At 39.0% G+C, this 19,882-nt stretch overlaps 1 protein-coding gene across 2 annotated transcripts in view; it reads left to right on the forward strand.

Annotated features, from left to right (window-relative positions):
* Positions 1–15,450, forward strand: part of LOC148354354 (cytosolic phospholipase A2 beta-like) — a 38,036-nt gene extending 22,586 nt beyond the window's left edge. Inside the window, exons 20-25 of one of the 2 annotated variants that reach the window (XM_088351745.1) lie at positions 887–1,024; positions 1,114–1,221; positions 5,127–5,300; positions 12,709–12,881; positions 12,953–13,139; positions 15,218–15,450. In XM_088351745.1, coding sequence (XP_088207871.1) covers positions 887–1,024; positions 1,114–1,221; positions 5,127–5,300; positions 12,709–12,881; positions 12,953–13,139; positions 15,218–15,420 — 983 coding nt within the window. In that variant the 3' untranslated portion in view covers positions 15,421–15,450. Of the gene's footprint in view, positions 1–886; positions 1,025–1,113; positions 1,222–5,123; positions 5,301–12,708; positions 12,882–12,952; positions 13,140–15,217 lie in introns of both variants that reach the window. The other variant, XM_088351744.1, reaches the window with a different exon arrangement.
* The last annotated feature ends 4,432 nt before the right edge of the window (positions 15,451–19,882 follow it).

The following is a 19,882-nucleotide window of genomic DNA, read 5'->3' on the forward strand; positions in this document are numbered from 1 at the left end:
GAGAAAAAGAGACACAGAGAGTGAAAGAGACAGAGACAGAGTGGGAGAAAAGGGGTGAAAAAGAAAGAAAGAGAGAGAGAGAGAGAGAGAGAGAGAGAGAGAGAGAGAGAGAGAAATAAATACAAGTTCAGTGGCTTTGACATATTTCAACCTGCAGCTTGTTTCTCTTGCGCTTCTCTGAGTGTTGTCTCGCGGGCCGGATTCAATCCCTTATCGGGCCTGATGTGGCCCGCGGGCCGCCTGTTTGACACCTGTGGGCTAAACCAACAAGTCTATCTACACTTACATTATGCCTCAAGGCTAGCAAGACTGATTGTGAAGGCCTCCGGGTAGATATCTGACTCTGGCAACAAGTAGTGACTGAAATGTGATTGGTTAAATGCTTTAATATGAAAGCACACAATCTGGATACTTTCCAACCAGGGAGAAAGCAATGAAAGGAAGCTGACAGATAATTAGGAATTATTGAAGTTTTTATGGACAAAATATAATTAACATCATATGATTCAGATGGACAGCACGGCAGCGCAGTGGTTGGCGCGTGCACGGCACAGTTCTGAGGTCATGAGATTGAACCTCCTGTGTGGAGTTTGCACGTTTCCTCCCACCTTCCAAAAACATGCATGTCAGGTCAATTGGCCAGTCCAAATCGTCCCTAGGTGTGAATGAGCGAGCGAATTGTCTGTCCCTGTGTCCCCTGCCTACTGCCCGAAGATAGCTGGGATGGGCTCCAGCGCCCCCGCGACCCTACTGAGGATAAGCGGTGCAGATAATGGATGGATGGACGATTCAGACGGCCCACTACTAGTTGTTAGCATTAACATAATACACCGTTCAGCTGAAGATTTGATATAATGTCTGTTTACTTTATAATACCGCTTCCCAGAATGGTGCGAGTTCACTCCTTACGAGGTTGGATTTCAAAAGTATGGAACATTCGTGCGAACTGAAGACTTTGGCAGTCAGTTCTTCCTTGGACACCTGGTCAAGAAACTCAAAGAAGTACGCCTACCTTATTTAATCGGTAAGAAGACGATGCATTCATTCCCATCGGTTTACAATATTTGTGTTTCCGGGACTGTACTGAACTCCACATGTTTTTTTCACATGAAGGGATTTGGAGCAGTTGCTTCTCAGTCAACCTGACTCAATTATTCAGGCTTGCTACCGGTTCCAAAGCGGACTCGGAATCCTGGTTTGGACCCGACATCGACAACATAGGTTAAGCAACTACTGAATAATGCACACACTTCATCGTACGGCCGAATTTGTGTCGTTTTAGTCTCTGGGAAGCCCTCTTCTCAAGACCTTTAGCTTTCTCCTATTGGCTATCTTTTCCCCGCATAATGGTGTGCCGACTCCTCCCATGGGCGTGCCAAGGAAGCCCCCACGGGGCTTCACCATCTCGTCGAAGAGCGTCGTGGTGTTTGGAATACTCAAAACAACACTGAGCGTTTCTACGTCATCAGGGCCTTGTTCTCAAAACAACGCCTCCGTCTGGATGTGCTGATTATCTTATCAGCAGTACGTCCCGTTCTGTAAACAACATCTTCCACCACTTATGCCTGCTCTGAACTTTCACCGCTTATTGAATAAAGGCACAGTCAGTAAATAACTACAGCATTTAACTCAATAAATGTAACTTGTATTCAATCATATAAAATCCTTTATAGTCAAATGTATAAAATCCTTCACAACAAAGAGGAGAAATAGCCCAAGCAGAAACTGAACTGAACGTTTCTCACAAGTTTTATCAGAAGAAAGGGAAAGGGTTGCCCCCGCGATCCGGGGATTGCTGGATGCGGGAAGCAGGTCGCTCTGAACGCGGAAGTAGGACTCCCGTGGCGAGCGATGGCGGTGTCGGGAACGGAAAAAAACGGGTCAGTAGCCGGGATAGAAGAGCAAAAACGTAAACAAGTCGAAAGCCAGGAGAGGAGAGTAGACGTGATCGAGATCAAAAACAGATGGTTATTCGGGACGGGAGAACAGACGTGGTCGAGATCAAAACAGGTCGTAATTCGGGACGGGAGAGCAGACGTGGTCGAGATCAAAACAGATCGTAGAGATCGGGAGACAAACAGGAGCAAAAAAAATTGGGACAAGCGAAAAAGGGCTTGCCGTGTAAAAACAGATTCGCAGATGGACCGTCTTTATCAGACTATTCTTATATTCCATATTTTTTGTCAGGACCAGAATGGAAACAAGACCCACTCGCGTAACGTCTCTCACAAGTTTTATTAGAAGAAAGGGAAAGGGTTGCGCTAATGATCCGAGGATTGCTGGACGCGGGAAGCAGGTCGCTCTGAACGCGGAAGTGGGACTTCCGTGGCGAGCGATGGCATTGTCAGGAACAGAAAAAAACGGGTCAGTAGCCGGGATAGAATGGCAAAAACGTGTTTGGGATCGGAAACAAGTCGAAAGCCAGGAGAGTAGACGTGGTCGAGATAAAAAACGGATCGTTATTCGGGACGGGAGAACAGATGTGGTCGAGATCAAAACAGGTCGTAATTCGGGACAGGAGAGCAGACGTGGTCGAGATCAAAATAGATCGTAGCGGGAGACAAACAGGAGCAAAAGAACGGCACAGGCGAAAAAGGGTTTGCCGTGTAAAAACAGAGATTCGCAGACAAACCGACCAGAGGGGACTGACAGAGAGCCAATGTATCAACAAGCTACAGCTGGCGCCACACGGGCGGGGCCAATTGGGTGCCATGGCAACCGTGACAATTCCCTGCTTTCAAACATACTGAATGTTAGGATATGTTAATTCTGACCCAGCTACTATTCAGTACATGGTAGAATTGAATGGAATTGTCTTAATTGTCATTGATTAGAACATTGTTTTCAGGGAGATTAAACATGGCGCTCCAGAATAAACATGTAGGTAAAAAAAGACAAAAGAATGATAAAAGAGAATCAGGGTTGGGTAGGGTTAATTTAACTGGATTACTTTTTATTACTTTTGGATTACTCCAATACCAAATATGCTAATAAAAGAAAAAAGAAACTAAATATGGATAAAATGATGACTCACAACACGTGGTAAGCTTTCTCTTCTGGCTTTGATCTCCGGCAAAAGTAACACAAAATGAAAATAAATCCTAACAGCTTGTCAACATCATTTTTGACGTTCCATTACTCCCCAAGCCTGCACAAAATTTAGTAATTTTATTCATATTTAGTTTTTTTTGGTCTTTTATTAGCATATTTGGTTTTGGAGTAATCCAAAAGTAATTGAAAGTAATCCAGTTAAAGTAACCCTACCCAACCCTGAAGAGAATATTAAACGATATTAGGATAGATAGGTGATATTTACAAGGACGTTTTTGTACACCAACATTGTGCAAAAATATCGATAAAGAAATACGAATTTGCATTTTTTTTTCATACCAAGAGAAAATATTTTTTCAGTCTTGAGCTTGTTTAGGTTGGTGATGGCTCTGGGGAAGAAACTCTCTCTGACTTAGAACCTTATCTATTTGATATCAGAATTATTTGGATTAGAAATTGCTGGCACAAAATGTGCAACATGTTGTGGCTAAAAAAGTGGGATTGAGGTATGCAGTACAAGCGAGAACAAGAAGTTGCGTACTGCTGGGAGCGATCAACGCTGGCTGACCTTATCTTTTATCCCAGGGGCATCAAACTCATTTTAACTCTCGTGCCACGTGATAGAACAATTGAGGAGAAAGAAAACATAGAGAAAGAAATAAGAGAAAGAGACAGAGAGAGAAAAAAAGACTGTGGGACAAGGAAAGAGGGAACACAAGAAACAAAAGAGATAAAAAGAGAAATAGTGAGAGGGGTAAAAGACAGAGAGAAATAAAGAAATCCAGAGAAAGAGAGAAGGAGATAAAAGAGGAGAGAAAATGAGAAGTGTAGAAAGAGAGAAGGGGAAAGCAAGAGAGAGCGAGAAAGACAGAAAAGAGAGATATTGAGCGAGGGGGGGGAAAGAAAGAGACAGAAAGAAAGAAATCTAAAGAGAAATAGAAAGAAAGAAAGAGAGGAGAGAAAGAAAGAAGGGGAGAAAGAGAGAAAGGGAAAGCAAGAGAGAGCGAGAAGGACAGAAAAGAGAGATATTGAGCAAGGGGGGAAATAAAGAGAGAAAAAGAAAGAAATCCAAAGAGAAATAGAAAGAAAGAGAGGAGGAGAGAAAAAGAGAAGGGGAGAAAGAGAGAAGGGGAAAGCAAGAGAGAGCGAGAAAGACAGAAAAGAGAGATGTTGAGCGAGGGGGGGAAAGGAAGAGAGAGAAAGAAAGAAATCCGAAGAGAAATAGAAAGAGAAAAAGAGAGAAGGGGAAAGCAAGAGAGAGCAAGAAAGACAGAAAAGAGAGATATTGAGCGAGGGGGGAAAGAAAGAGAGAGAAAGAAAGAAATCCAAAGAGAAATAGAAAGAAAGAAAAAGAGAAGAGGAGAAAGAGAGAAGGGTAAAGCAAGAGAGAGTGAGAAAGACAGAAAAGAGTTATTGAGCGAGGGGGTAAAGAAAGAGAGAGAAAGAAAGAAATCCAAAGAGAAATAGAAAGAAAGAAAGACAGGAGAGAAAGAGAGACGGGGCGAGAGAGAGGAGGGGAAAGCAAGAGAATGAGAGACAGAAAAGAGAGAAAGGAAAAAAGGAAGAGAAAGAGAGAAGGAGAAAGCAAGAGAAGGAGAGAAGAGAGAAAATGAAAAAAGGAAGAGAGAGCAAAATAAGGTAAAAAGACACAGAGAGGGAAAGAGACAAAGTGGAACAAAGAAAAAGAAAAGAGAGACAGGGAGAGTGAAAGAGAGAGATAGACAGTGTGAGAAAAAGAGAGGAAGAGAGAAAGAGAGAGAGAGAGAGAAATACAATTACAGCATTCGTGAGAGGCACCTGGCTTCGGCAACATCAAGTGGACATATTTCAACCTGCAGCTCGTTTATCTCTTGCGCTTCCCTCAGCGTTGTCTTTCTTCCCCATTTCAATCCTTTAATGGGCCTGATGCGGCCTGCAGGCCGCCTGTTTAACACCCCTGATTCATCCTGTTCTTTGATCCACCATTTTTTTGTAGGACATAGACGTTATTCAACATTCATACACCCTTAAAATGATTTTAATATAAATATTCCACGAGCTCTTGAAATGATTATATGTTCTTCTTTCCACAGAAGAAGATAACAAGCCTTCAACTCTTGACACACGCCTTGTAGGCCAATCAGATGTCTCCACCATCATCAGTGACTTCTTGAGGAACCGCCCGATCAGTTCTCAAATACACAATTTCATGAATGGACTTCTTCTGCACTCGGACTATAATACAAATAGCAACTTTAAAGCCTGGAAAGGTAAGCGCTCAGTCAATGCTCGAAAAACACAAATATAGAGATACTCTGGGAAGCCCAAAACGAGCTCAGATGTTCTATATGATTCTGTCATGTGAACAAAACCCAATCCACAGAATTCGTTTTTTTTTACAGGAGGATGAAAAAACATTATAAGTTCACTAAATTTTACAACTCTATACTGTACCTTTCGTGTTTTGTTCAGTTAGAGCAGGGGCGTCAAACAGGCGGCCCGCGGGCTGGGTCAGGCCTGCTAAGGGATTGAATCGGGCCAGAAAGACAACGCTGAGGGAAGCGCAAGAGAAAAACGAGCTGCAGGTTGAAATATGTCCACTTGATGTTGCCAAAGCCAGACACTGTATCTCTCTCTCTCTTTCTCTCTCTCTCTCTCTCTTTGTTTGTCTCTCTCTCTCTTTCTCTATCTCTCTCTCTCTCCCTCTGTCTTTTCCTCCCTTTTTCTCTCACTCGCTGTCTCTCTCTCTTTTCCTCCCTTTTTCTCTTACTCTCTGTCTCTCTCACTTTCATGCTCTGTGTCTATCTTTTTCACTTTCCTAGTTCCTCTTTCTCTCTTTCTCTCTCTCTGTCTTTCTCTTCTTTTTTCTCTCCTTCTCTCCTTCTATTTTTCATTGGATTTCATTCTTTCTCTCTCCCTTTCTATCCCCTTCTCTCGCTATTTCTCATTTTATCTCTTTTGTTTCTCACATTCTCTCTCTCTTTTTTCTCTCGTTCTCTCTCCTTCTTTTTTGTTCTCTCTTTTTATCTCTTTTGTTTCTCACATTCTCTCTCCTTCTCTTTCGTTCTCTCTCTTTCGATCCCTCTCTTTGCTCTCTTTTTATCTTTTCTCTCTCTCTCTCTTTTTTCCTCTCTTTTCTCTCTCTTTCTCCCTTTCCTCTCTCTCTCTCTTCTATCTCTTTTCTTTTCTCTATCTTTCTCCCTTTCTCTCTTTCTTTGTCCCACCTTCTCTCTTTTTTCTGCCTTTCTTTCTTCTATTTATTTTTCTTTTTTATCTCTAATCTACTAGTTTGGACCCCGAGAGAATGTTTGTTTTATCGTGTGGCCCCCAAGTTAAAATCTCTTTACTGACTTTACTTTTCAACTTCGTTCGACATTGACTTCAAAATACCGTAATTAGGACACAACGTCAGGGGAACCCGTGTATTTTGACCTTCATGCACTGTAACTTTGATTTAAATCGCTTCTTAATTAGTAATTTTGAGCCCTGATTTTTGTGCGCTGGCTAGATTTTCTTGTGCGCTGAGAATGTGCGAGCAGTGCGCAATTTGGCCACAAACATCCCCCATTATTCCCAGTCGACTATTGCTGAAAGCAAGGGCAGGCAAAATGCATGTTTTATTCCATTCAGGCCGCTAAAGCATGCTATTGCAGCCCTCCTATAATGAACTACACTGTTCGGCCACGATCCATTATCCCCAGTCAATTTATGCTGAAAGCACAGGAAGAGAGAGCATATTTGTGTCATTCTTTCCTCCTGAAATAAACACCACCCATGCAGCTGCGATCCATTATCCCGGGTCAACCATTACTCTAAACGGGAGCTGGCAGTGTGCATGATTAAAAAGTGGGAAGGGGGTTCATGGCTACTTGGTAGATTTTTACATACTATAGGGGATTCTTGTCCCCACTAACATGATTAAACAAGGTGCTACATAATTTATTTTACATTATACAAAAAAAATCTACTTTTTTTGATAACTCTTGGAAGGTGGCGTGCGTAGTTTGAGGTGTGCTTAAAAAGTGTAGAATTTAAAAAGGTCTCTGTTAAGTATTTGTGGACAATGCCTAACTGAGTTCAAAGAGGCTTAATATCTATTTTCACTGGGCCTTTCTGCTTTTATTTTACTTATACCCTCAATGTTCCGGCCACGGAGCGTATTACTTTGGAGAAAAAGAGGTAGAGGGGAGTGATTTCACGCGTGTGTTTGTGGTTTTCTTTTATTGTAGGATGCAAATGGTGAAAGTAAGAAAAGGACTGTTTTAAATACAGTCAAAATGTCAATCCAAACTTCCCAAAAGATGAAAAAGGAAGCGTTTATACGAGAGCATCTATGAATTTCACATACTTGCACGCGTAACAAAAGGCCGCAATGATGATTTTAGCCAGGAAATTGCGTCATCAAGTTTAATATTTTGAAGTTAGGGACACATTCAAAAACCCTAGAGCTGGGGTCAGGAACCTTTTTGACCCAAAGAGCCATAAAAGCAAAAAATGTTTTGAAAATAAATTGAGAGAGCCACATCATATATTTTCAGACAAAATTGAAAAAACTGCCAAACACGCTCTCTAGACAAAAGCTAATGCTTCAGCATATCTTATTTCACTGTGTGTCATTTGATGATTTAATCAAATGTATGAAATGATGATAATGCCAAATCCCGTGTCCCAAATCAATGTAAATATGCCATTTACAATTTGTCTTCCACCTTCAGTTAAGAGTGTTGAGGCCATTTTTTTCCATGAAATTTGTCCTTAATAACGGTTTCAAAACAATGTGCACGCAAAGTTCTTTTGTAAAAATGTCACAAATGACTGCAAACGATAAGCATATCTTCATATTCACTTTCGATGTAGACTGCACTGAGCGAGAGAGCGAGAAGGAAGTGCCTTGCGCTGTGTGCAGGGATCCGCCCACCTGCACTGCTCACCCAATCAGAGCCGTTCCCCAGCGTTTTTATTTATCAGTTTAAATGGTTTCTTATCGAACTTCTGCATTAAGTTGCTTCGGCTTTATATGGACTAAAATCGGGATGAAATCACTTGACTTTAGAACGCCACGAAGATATGTGCAATAGTTACATTTTATTTTGGAGCCATATGTTCTCATGAAAAGAGCCATATATGGCTCCCGAGCCATAGGTTCCCTACCCCTGCCCTAGAGGGACAATTCAGATCAATTCTGAATTGATGATAAACAAACAAAAAACATGTTAAAAGCATTCATTCATTCATTATCTGCACCGCCTATCCTCAGAAGGGTCGCGGGGGTGCTGGAGCCCATCTAGGCTATCTCCGGGCTGTTGGCAGGGGACACCCTGAACTGGTTACCAGCCAGTCACAGAGCACACAGGGACAGACAATTTGCTCACTCATTCAAGCCTAGGGACAATTTGGATGCGCCAATTCACCTGAAATGCATGTTTTTGGAATATGGGAGGAAACCAAAATGCCCGGAGGAAACCCACGGAAGCACGGGGAGAACATGCAAACTCCACACAGAAGGTTCGATCTCATGACCTCAGAACTGTGCCGCACACGCGCTAACCACTGCCCCGTCGTGCTGCCATGTTAAAAGCAAAACACAATCATTTTTTTCACTTGAAAACTTTAACCAGCAAACCAGTGTAGTACTTCAAATCTCTTCGAAACTCTGGTACGATAAATCTTGCAGACATAAATCAGCAGGACTCGCCTTATGGTGCAAAAAAGAGGGGAAGGAACTATATTCCTGTGATTACATTTGCACAAAGGCTAAAGGGAAGCATCCATGGTATGCAAGTCCAGGAAACGTATTGAATTCCTTCGGAAATTAAAGATCGACGCGATACAAATTAAAGTGCCAACGTGTCAGCATGGCGGAACATGTTCTTAGCTGCAGGAGGTTCACCTGTTAGGAATCAGTTATTTGCAGGGTAAGGTTGAACAAGTGAGTATTGGGACGCTTTTAGTTCTCCGTGACGTGATGTCAGATTGCCTTCCCCGGCAGAATGAGAGCCATGACGGACGGCGGAAGCACTTGAGCGCGAGGCAGTTAAATAGGCAGTCGAGTTGAAATAAATACCAATAACCACCTGTTAGGATTTAAATATTAGAATGTACCAAATTGTTGGAATTAGTTATCTGACTCCATAAACCAAACACAAACCTTCATTCACTCTTTCGGGTCCCAAACGGCTCTTCAGGTTGTTGTTGCTTCTTTAATCCCAACATGACCAAATATTATGTAAAATTATGCACAAAATGACTTAAAGGAAAGGGGGGGAATAAAACAAAAAAGAAAAAAATGCCGAAATGAGAAAGTAGTGAAAAGCTGGAAAAAAAGACACAAAAGGAAGAGAAAAAAAGAAGGAAAAATTTTGAAAAAAAAGCCAGAAAAAAAGAAAAGAAAGAAACAAAGGAAAAAAAGTAAAGAGAGAACAAAAAGAAAAAAGTAACAGCTAGAAAAAAAAATAAACACAATGATATTTTTTTAAAAGGAATTAAAAAATAGAAAAATCATTTTGAATTGCCGGAAACTCCGCAAAATGTAACTTGATGTCAAATTTTGGACATGTTTGATAATTAATTATCTTGCCACACTTGGGATTATGGTGGCTCACTGTTGTTTCAAGCGTTGCTCACCGACTTTGTGTGAACGCTCAGACCCCTGGAAAAATACAGTCGAAAAAGGCTTGCCCAGTGTACATGGAGAATCGCAGACGGACTGACAACAGGGGATTGACAGGACTGGGTTCAAATACTAACAGGGAGCCAATCAGAACCCGCAGCAGTTGGCGCCAAATGAGCAGGCACAGGTGAATCACATCAGTAATCATGACAGGTGTAGTTTGTAAAAATAGGGATTACTTTGCAGGATTACAATTTGATTTAAAATCATATTTATGTTGCACACCACTGGGTACATATTTTGAAGTCTCTTGTGCGTTAGTTTTAAATCTTTTTATTTTTTTCCTTGTTCTCAAATTCTTTGTTTACATTCGCATGTCCATTTCAGCAACAGAAACGGATAAAAAGAGTGGATTTTCGGAAAGTATTTGAACGTTTTGGAATGACTTCAAATTTACGCGAGTCTATGACACCACCTAGTGGCGTTCTGTGGTAGTTACTTGAGACGGTTGAGGTTTTGGGGAGTAGTTTATTAAATTTTGTTTCAGTTTTTGGGGGTTTCTTAGACGGGTTTCTTTGGATTACTTTTTTGGGATGTACTTGTCATTTTTAATATAACCTGTTGAGGTTTTAGCGGTGAAAACTTGATTGCACAGTAAATGTGTATTTTGAATGCGCCTCGTACCCCGTTTGGACCCTGGAAGTACCCTTCATATTTGTTTGGTACACATGATCACATCTCATATTATCTATTTTAGTGCCAAGCACTTTCTGAAAAGTTAATTATAGCATTCTTACTCAGACTGTATTGTTTTTTTCAGACAAATATGTAAGACTACAGTACAGTGTTAAATATATCTATATTTTTTCTACCACACACACACAAAAACTTTTGTCATCGACCCTATACGCGTTTTTGTTATTAGAACATTGATTTTTTTTTCGCTGAAACTGACTGTTTCAAAGTAAAATGTATAAAAGCAAAGAGATTTTGGCTTTTCTTCTTCCATGTCTCATCTCATCTCATTAGCTGCACCGCTTATCCTCAGTCGGGTCGCGGGGGTGCTGGAGCCCATCCCAGCAATCATCGGGCAGTGGGCAGGGGACACCCTGAACTGGTTGCCGGCCAATCGCAGGGCACACAGGGACAGACAACTCGCTCGCTCATTCACACCTAGGGACAATTCGCCAATCCACCTGAAGTGCATGTCTTTGGAACGTGGGAGGAAACCGGAGTGCCCGGAGGAAACCCACGCAAGCACGGGGAGAACATACAAACTCCGCACAGGAAGTCCGGTAGCTGGATTTGAACCCACACAGGAGGTTCCCAAGACCTTAGGACTGTGCCGCACAGGCGCTAAACACTGCTCCGCCGTGCTGCCCCTTCTTCTATGTCAAAATCTTTATTTACATTTTCTTTCAATTAAAATGCTAAATTGTTTTCTATTAACTTATCAGCATATACATGATTTTTTCCGAATAAAAATGCATCATAAGAGCTTGCTGCTGTTCCATTCATTCAAAATGGGTTCGGGTAGAAAAAGGGGCCGTGTTTACAATGCCCACCTTATTTCAAAGAGCCCTTTTGTTTCATTTTCCATTGCGCCTATCTGCTCTTATTTTACTTTATCAGTCTTGTTTGGAGCGGAACAAAGCCCCGAAAAGATAATTAAAAGAAGAGTTTAATCCAGCACGCAAATCATGTGTTACTTTGCTGACATCTCTTGGTTTTCAGTCATGATTGCAGCCTTTAGTTTTCGAATGCCGCACCCCACTTTTAAATACACTAAAAAGCGAGAGTGCTTGTTATTGGTTAGGAAAGAGTTTTAGGATTTGTTTTAGAATAGAATAGAATAGAATATACCTTTATTGTCATTGTTACAAATGGGCTAACATATTGTGACAACGAAATTGGGCATGACACTCCAGTTTTACACATTCATAGTGAGGTATGAGCAAGAAGATAAAGGAACAGAGAAGATAATGTTATAAGACAAGGGGGATAAGGCTATAGTTATAATTTACATGGTATTTACACAAGAAATGTCGGCATGTGGGATGTTACATACAGGGTTGTCGTGATAACGTTTACATAACATGCGTTTCCTGTTAGATTGCATCATTGTCATGTGTAGAGCAAATAAGCCCAGCACCAAATTGACTTCCAAGTAACTCAACTTTGGAATGGATGGAACAACTGCGTCCCCTTTTGGACAATTCCCGGACGTTCCAATTCACCATGTACCATAATGAAATCTGATAACATGAAGTTTATTTAGTAAATAAAACATCCAAGGCTATGTATTGATAAAATAATGTTCTCACAGTAGGTAATTATGTCGATTTGAGGAGGCATTCTCAAGTATAGAATATTACGCAAATGTCTTACTTCTCAAGTTTAGCAATTTCAAACACCATCACACGATACTGCGAGTATCAGATATCTAAGACCACGCCTATAGAGGCATGATCTGGTCAAGCGTCCGTATAAAAAGAGGAGCTGATCGATAGCTGGCTCTCTTTTTCCTACTGCCTCACAAGCAGCCGTGCGTCCCTGCTCCGCAGCCTTGGTTCTAACTCGTGGACCAGGTTGAGGCCATATGGAGGACGAGACCAAATCGCTCCGCAAACACAAGTAAGAGGACGGTTTCAGATTCAACACCATATTTGCTGGTTCTTGGGAATAAGGGTTTTTTTCTTGACTAGCATTATAGCGGGAAACTTTCGTTTTGTGCTACTTTCAGCGGTCGAAAACTCCCATAATCTCGGCGCCCCCCCCTCCCTTTTTTCCCCTATCATTAACTCTCTGTGTTAATAAATTGTGTGTGTGCTATTTCCATCGGCCTGATTTATTGATTCCATATTCCCGAGAGGGAATGGTAATTCATATCAGAACTCAAAGAACTCAAGTAATAACAATTTATTTTTAATCAGTGTAGAGAAAAAGAAGATTTATGGTGGAGCACCAGGAACACCCAGAGGCAAATTTGTTTACTGATTGATTTTCGTTGATTAAAGCTAGAAAGGTCTGTACACAATAATTTTTTTATGCATTTATGAAATTCCCAGAAACGCACATCGATGCATTTCCAAACTCTCTGACGCCCAGCGACACCATTCTCCAGCTCATTGATTCCGGTCATCACATCAATATTGGCTGTGCCCCCATCCTGCGTCCGGAGAGAGAGGTGGATATTATCATTGTCTTTGACTACTCTTGGAACCCAAACCGCATCTTCAAGGTAAGTAAACCCCCCGCCCTATAATCTGAATCCCTTTTATATGAACGCTTCTTAAATCGCTTGATTTTTAGGAAATAAAGTCGACGGCGGCGTACTGTAAAGATCATGAAATCCCTTTCCCGGACGTCGATTTTACCGCCCTGGAAAAAGAACCGCAGAGGGAGGTTTACATCTTGGAGGATTCCGAAAATCCCTCGGCACCCGTTGTGATTCACTTCCCGCTTGTCAATGTGTCATTCGAACACTTTAAGCGACCTGGTATAAAACAGCACACATTTATTGATCATTTCGACGATTATTATGATTATTATTATTATGCACAACCCATTGCCACTAGTGCAATGATAATTAGCTGGAACGGGCTGATGCTATGCCCAAATCTTACTTCAGGCTAGCTCCAAACACTGTCGACAAAGAGCTAACGAGTCATGATAACAGCTGAATGCTAATGGATTCATGCTACCAAATTTGGCTGACAAATAGATGTTAACAAGTAATGTAAACAGCTACATGCTAACGACTACATGCTAACGCGTTATGCTAACGGCTACATGTTAACGAGTCATGCTAACTTTAAAATGCTAATAGCTAAATGCTAACAATTATGCTGACAGATAGATGTTAAGTCTGTCGTTATGTTGTTAACATAATGTAAACAGCTACGTGCTAACGACTACATGCTAACGAGTCATACTAACGGCTAAATGCTGACTGCCTCATGCTGACAAATTATGCCAACAGCTACATGCTAACAAGTTATGCCAATGGCTACATGCTAACAAGTTATGCTAACGGCTACATGCTAACAAGTTATGTTAACGTTCAAATGCTAACGGCTACATGCTAACAAATTATGCTGACGGATAGATGTTAACAAGTAATGTAAACGGTCAAGAGGTTACAGGTTCGATTCCTGGCTCCTCCGTGTTAAATGTCGAAGTGTCTTTGGGCAAGACACTGAATCCCTAATTCCCCCAATAAGCTGGGAGGCGCCTTGCATGGCTGCATGGCTGCTATTGGTATGTGAGTGTGTTTGTGAATGGGTAAGCGTGAAGCACATTGTAAAGCGCTTTAGGAGGTCTTCATAGACTTGAAAAGCGCAATATAAATGCAGATCATCTACCATTTACATGCTAACGAGTCATGCTAACGGCTAAATGCTAACTGCCTCATGCTAACAAATTATGCCAACAGCTACATGCTAATAAGTTATGCTAACTGCTACATGCTAACAAGTTATGCTAACGTTCAAATGGTAACGGCTACATGCTAACAAATTATGCTGACAGATAGATGTTAACAAGTAATGTAAACGGCTAAATGCTAACAACTACATGCCAACGTGTTATGCTAACAGCTAAATGCTAACTGCCTCATGCTAACAGCTACACGCTAACAAGTTATGCTAACGGCTACATGCTAACAATTTACGCTAACGTTCAAATGCTAAAAGCTACATGCTAATAAGTTATGCTAACAGCTACATGCAGACAAGTTATGCTACGTTCAAATGCTAACGGCTACATGCTAACAATTTACGCTAACGTTCAAATGCTAACGGCTACATGCTAACAAATTATGCCAACAGCTACATGCTAACAAGTTATACTAAGAGCTACATGCTAACAAGTTATGCTAACGTTCAAATGGTAACGCCCACATGCTAACAAATTATGCTGACAGATAGATGTTACCAAGTAATGTAAACGGCCACATGCTAACAACTACATGCCAACGCGTTATGCTAACATCTAAATGCTAACTGCCTCATGTTAACGGCTAAACGCTAACAAGTTATGCTAACGGCTACATGCTAACAAATTACGCTAACGTTCAAATGCTGACGGCTACATGCTAATAAGTTATGCTAACAGCTACATGCAGACAAGTTATGCTACGTTCAAATGCTAACAGCTACATGCTAATAAGTTATGCTAACAGCTACATGCAAACAAGTTATTCTAACGTTCAAATGCTAACAGCTACGTGCTAATAAGTTATGCTTACAGCTACATGCAAACAAGTTATGCTAACGTTCAAATGCTAACAGCTACATGCTTATAAGTTATGCTAACAGCTACATGCAAGCAAGTAATGCTACGTTCAAATGCTAACGGCTACATGCTAACAAGTTATGCTAACGGCTACATGCTAACAAGTTATGCTAACGTTCAAATGCTAACGGCTACATGTTAACAAATTATGCTAACAACTCCCCCACAGAACCAGATTAAAAAGAACACATATATATCACACGAGTTTAACAACTTGATGCCACCAGTTTTATGCCAATTGCCTCGGGAATGGTCTACTTATTATTCCGATGTCGTTTGCAGGCGTGGAGAGGAAAACCGAGGAGGAAATCGAAGCGGGAAAGGTCGACGTGCGAAGCGGCAACTCTCCGTTCACAACAAGCAATCTCACCTACACGGAGGAAGACTTTGACTCTTTGATGGGCTTGACGGCTTATAATGTCCTCAACAACAAGGAAAGTGTCTTGGGAGTATTGAAGAAGGTCTTGGAGGCGAAAATGGCATGAGAAAAAGAAGTACAAGTTAGACATAAAAGTATTACAGTGGACTTCGAATTTTGTGTGGTCCGATTCACAGAATTTAAATACTTTCACAGGAATGTCGAGAAAGTCACCGGGTAACATCGTTTTTCAGACCGATACCCAAAATCTTGAGTACTCATACTGATACCGTTACTACATAAGTCCCCTTGCAAAAAATGACCCTTAAATACAAACAGAATATGATATTTTAAGTAGCCTTTAGTACTTTTTAGTATTTCTCAGTACTTTTTGTTCTATTGCGTATTCTTACCTTATAGAACTCTTTAGTACTTTTAAGCACTACTTTCCAGTACTTTATAGTACCTTTTTAGTAACTTTCAGTATTTCTTGTACCTTTGAGTACTATATCATACTTTTTAGGCAGTTTTAAGAATTTCAATACTTCGTACTTTGAACTACTCTTCAATACTTTTTGGTAGTTTTTAGTTCTTTTTAAATAATCTTTAGTACTTTTTAGTATTTCTCAGTACTTTTTGTTCTATTGCGTATTCTTACCTTATAGAACTCTTTAGTACTTTTAAGCACTACTTTCCAGTACTTTATAGTACCTTTTTAGTAACTTTCAGTATTTCTTGTACCTTTGAGTACTATATCATACTTTTTAGGCAGTTTTAAGAATTTCAATACTTCGTACTTTGAACTACTCTTCAATACTTTTTGGTAGTTTTTAGTTCTTTTTAAATAATCTTTAGTACTTTTTAGTATTTCTCAGTACTTTTTGTTCTATTGCGTATTCTTACCTTATAGAACTCTTTAGTACTTTTAAGCACTACTTTCCAGTACTTTATAGTACCTTTTTAGTAACTTTCAGTATTTCTTGTACCTTTGAGTACTATATCATACTTTTTAGGCAGTTTTAAGAATTTCAATACTTCGTACTTTGAACTACTCTTCAATACTTTTTGGTAGTTTTCAGTTCTTTTTAAATATTCTTTAGTACTTTTTAGTATTTCTCAGTACTTTTGGTTCTATTGCGTATTTTTAATTACCTTATAGAACTCTTTAGTACTTTTAAGCACTACTTTCCAGTACTTTATAGTACCTTTTTAGTAACTTTCAGTATTTCTTGTACCTTTGAGTACTATTTCATACTTTTTAGCAGTTTTAAGAATTTCAATACTTCGTACTTTGAACTACTCTTCAATACTTTTTGGTAGTTTTCAGTTCTTTTTAAATATTCTTTAGTACTTTTTAATATGCTATGAATGACTACTTTTAAGTACTTTTCCCTATTTTTGTTCTTTTCTGGTATCTTGGAAATTAATTCCTCTCAGTACTATTTTGTACTTTTAAGTACTCTCTAGGAACTTTAAGTACTTTTTGGTTCTCTTTAGTCTTCTGAGGTACTTTTAAGTACTCTGAGCAACTTTTCAGTAATTTATAGTAATTTTTCACTACTTGTACCTCTTAGTACTTTTAAGTACTTTTTTGTACATTTTAGTACTTTCAGCATTTTTCACTACTTTTTGTTCTGTTTAGTATCTTAAAACCTAGAACTACTTTAGTACTTTTCATAACTTTATAGTACTTGTTAGTATTTCTCAGTACTTTTTGTTTTTTTTGCGTGTTCTTTAATTATCTTTTAGAACTCTTTAGTACTTTTAAGCACTACTTATCAGTAATTTATAGTACCTTTTGAGTACTATTCAGAATTTCTTGTACCCTTGAGTACTTTTTATTACTCTTTCATACTTTTAAGTACTTTTTAGCAGTTTTTAGCATTTCACTACTTCGTACTTTAAACTACTCTTCAATACTTTTTGGTACTTTTCAGTTCTTTTTAAATATTCTTTAGTACTTTTTAATATGTTTTAGCACGTGTGACTACTTTTTAGTACTTTTCCCTATTTTTGTTCTTTTCTAGTATCTTGGAAATTTGAACTACTTTTTGGTAGTTTTCGGTTATTTTTAAATATTCTTTAATACTTTTTAATATGTTATAGCACGTGTGACTACTTTTTAGTATTGTTCCCTATTTTTGTTCTTTTCAAGTATCTTGGAAATGGAAACTACTTTTTAGTACTTTTCAGTACTTTGTGTAATTTTAAGTACTCTTTAGGAACTTTAAGTACTTTTTTGTTCTTTTTGAGGTACTGTTAAGTACTCTGAGGTACTTTTCAGTATTTTATAGTACTTCATAAAAATTTTCACTACTTTTACCTCTTAGTACTCTTAAGTACTTTTTTGTACTTTTAAGTACTTTCAGCATTTTTCACTACATTTTGTTCTGTTTAGTATCTTAGAACCTTAACTACTTTAGTACTTTTCAGTACTTTTTAAAAATAATTATTTAGTACTTTTCAGTACCTTATAGTACTTGTTAGTACTTGATAATATTTTTAATACTTTAAGTACTAATAATACATTTCATTACTTTTAAGCACTTTTTCGTGATTTTCAGTACTTTTCAACCTTTCTTAGCAACTTTTACTATGTTTTAGTATCTTAGTAAGTTGAAGTACTCTTTAGTACTCTTCAGTACATTTTTTCCATAATTTGTAGTGTTTTTCATTAGTTTTCAGTGCTTTTCAGTATTATTCAGTTTATTATGCACTTCTCAGTACTCTTTAGTACAATTCACACCTTTGAGTAATCGTCATTACTCTTACGTCCTTTTCTACCGTTTAGTACTTTTCAGGATTGTTGTTCCAGTACTTAACCTAAATACAGTATTCTTAATAATTTCTACCAAGTCCTTTCAGTGTTACCCAGAATTTGCCCATTTTAAGTTTTATTTAATTTGCGTTTATCAACCGGAACTTTAATTTTAAATGGCCACTAAATGCAACCTGATATTGTCTTCACTCGTTGGCACCGATACCTAAAATGACAAAATCATAAAACTGGTTTTTACAGTGTCTCCAAGAGTCAAAACTTTTGTTCATTTTATAGTTTCAGAATCTGTTTGAACTTGTATGCCAATGTATTACTTTTGAGTTCAGTGAAGAAAGTGTATACACACTTAAACTGTGGTATTTCTGTTATGGTTTGCCGGCTGGATCCAAGCCCGGACACACCACACGAGCAAAGTTCAAAAGTTTGGGCCGGTAATGCATCGGAAAGAAGGTGCCGAAGAAGAAGAAGTTCACAAGTTTATTAGGGGAAAGGGAAAAAACAAAAAGCGCTCCGCATAAGGGAGAAAGGGGAGAAGAAGAATTGACGAAAAATAGCAATCCAAATCAACCCAATGGCTTGCATGCAATGTTCCCTCTAATTTTCCAGGGGTCTGAGCGTTCACACAAAGTCGGTGAGCAACGCTTGAAACAACAGTGAGCAACCATAATCCCAAGTGTGGCAAGATAATTCATTATCAAACTTGTCTAAAACTTGACATCACGTTACATTTTGCTGAGTTTCCGGCAATGCAAAATGATTTTTCTCTTTTGAATGAATTGACTCATGTACTATTGCAAAGGTTGTACGGCCTACAAACGTCCTTTGTTCTTACAATTCTTTCACGAGATATCGATTTATTTTTATTTCCTTATATATTTTGTCACAAAATACTAACATTTTTGGGGGCTTATTGAGTCGGTTGTAAGATACAGAACTGTACTTAATCACATTTTTTAGTGGAAGTACAATGTTGGCAACAAGATTCACTTGATATCATTAGAATTATTTGAATGCAACACAAACTTTTTCTTCTTTTTCCCGTGTTTTTTTCTACTTTTTTTAAATTCCTTTAAAAAAATTCTCATTGTGTTTATTTTTTCCGAGCTGGTACTTTTTTCTTTTTGTTCTCTATTTACTTTTTTCCTACATTTCTTCCTTTTCTTTTTTCTGGCTTTTTTCTAAATTTTTCCTTCTTTTTTTTCTCTTCCTTTTTTTTTTTCTGGCTTTTTTCTAAATGTAGCCTTCTTTTTTTCTCTTCCTTTTGTTTCTTTTTTTCTTAGCTTTTCACAACTTTTTCATTTTGGTATTTTTTTCTTTTTTGTTCTATTCCCCCCTTCCTTTGAGTCATTTTGTGCATAATCTTACATAATATTTGGTCATGTTGGGATTAAAAAAGCAAAAACAACCCGAAGAGCCGTTTAGGAGCCGAAAGAGCAGGTTCCTTTTAATGAGCCGAGCCGAAGAAGCCGGTTCTCGACAAGCTCTACTAACTTTACTCAACTTCGTTTTACTTCGACTCGACTTCAAAATACCGCATTTAGGACACAACGTCAGGGAAACCAGTGTATTTTTACCTTCATGCACTGTAACTTTGACTTAAGTCGCTTCTTAATTAGTAATTTTGAGCCCTCATTTTTGTGCGCTGGCTAGATTTTCTTGTGCGCTGAGAATGTGCGAGCAGTGCGCAATTGCGCACGCGCGCAGTTTAGAGGGAACACTGCTTACATCAGGGGTCGGGAACCTATGGCTCGGGAGCCATATATGGCTCTTTTGATGACGGCATCTGGCTCTCTGAAAATTTCTGAACGAA

This window comes from Urocampus carinirostris, chromosome 13, assembly GCF_059441175.1.
Source record: "Urocampus carinirostris isolate Australia breed hairy pipefish chromosome 13, RoL_Ucar_1.0, whole genome shotgun sequence".
NCBI lineage: Eukaryota > Metazoa > Chordata > Actinopteri > Syngnathiformes > Syngnathidae > Urocampus > Urocampus carinirostris.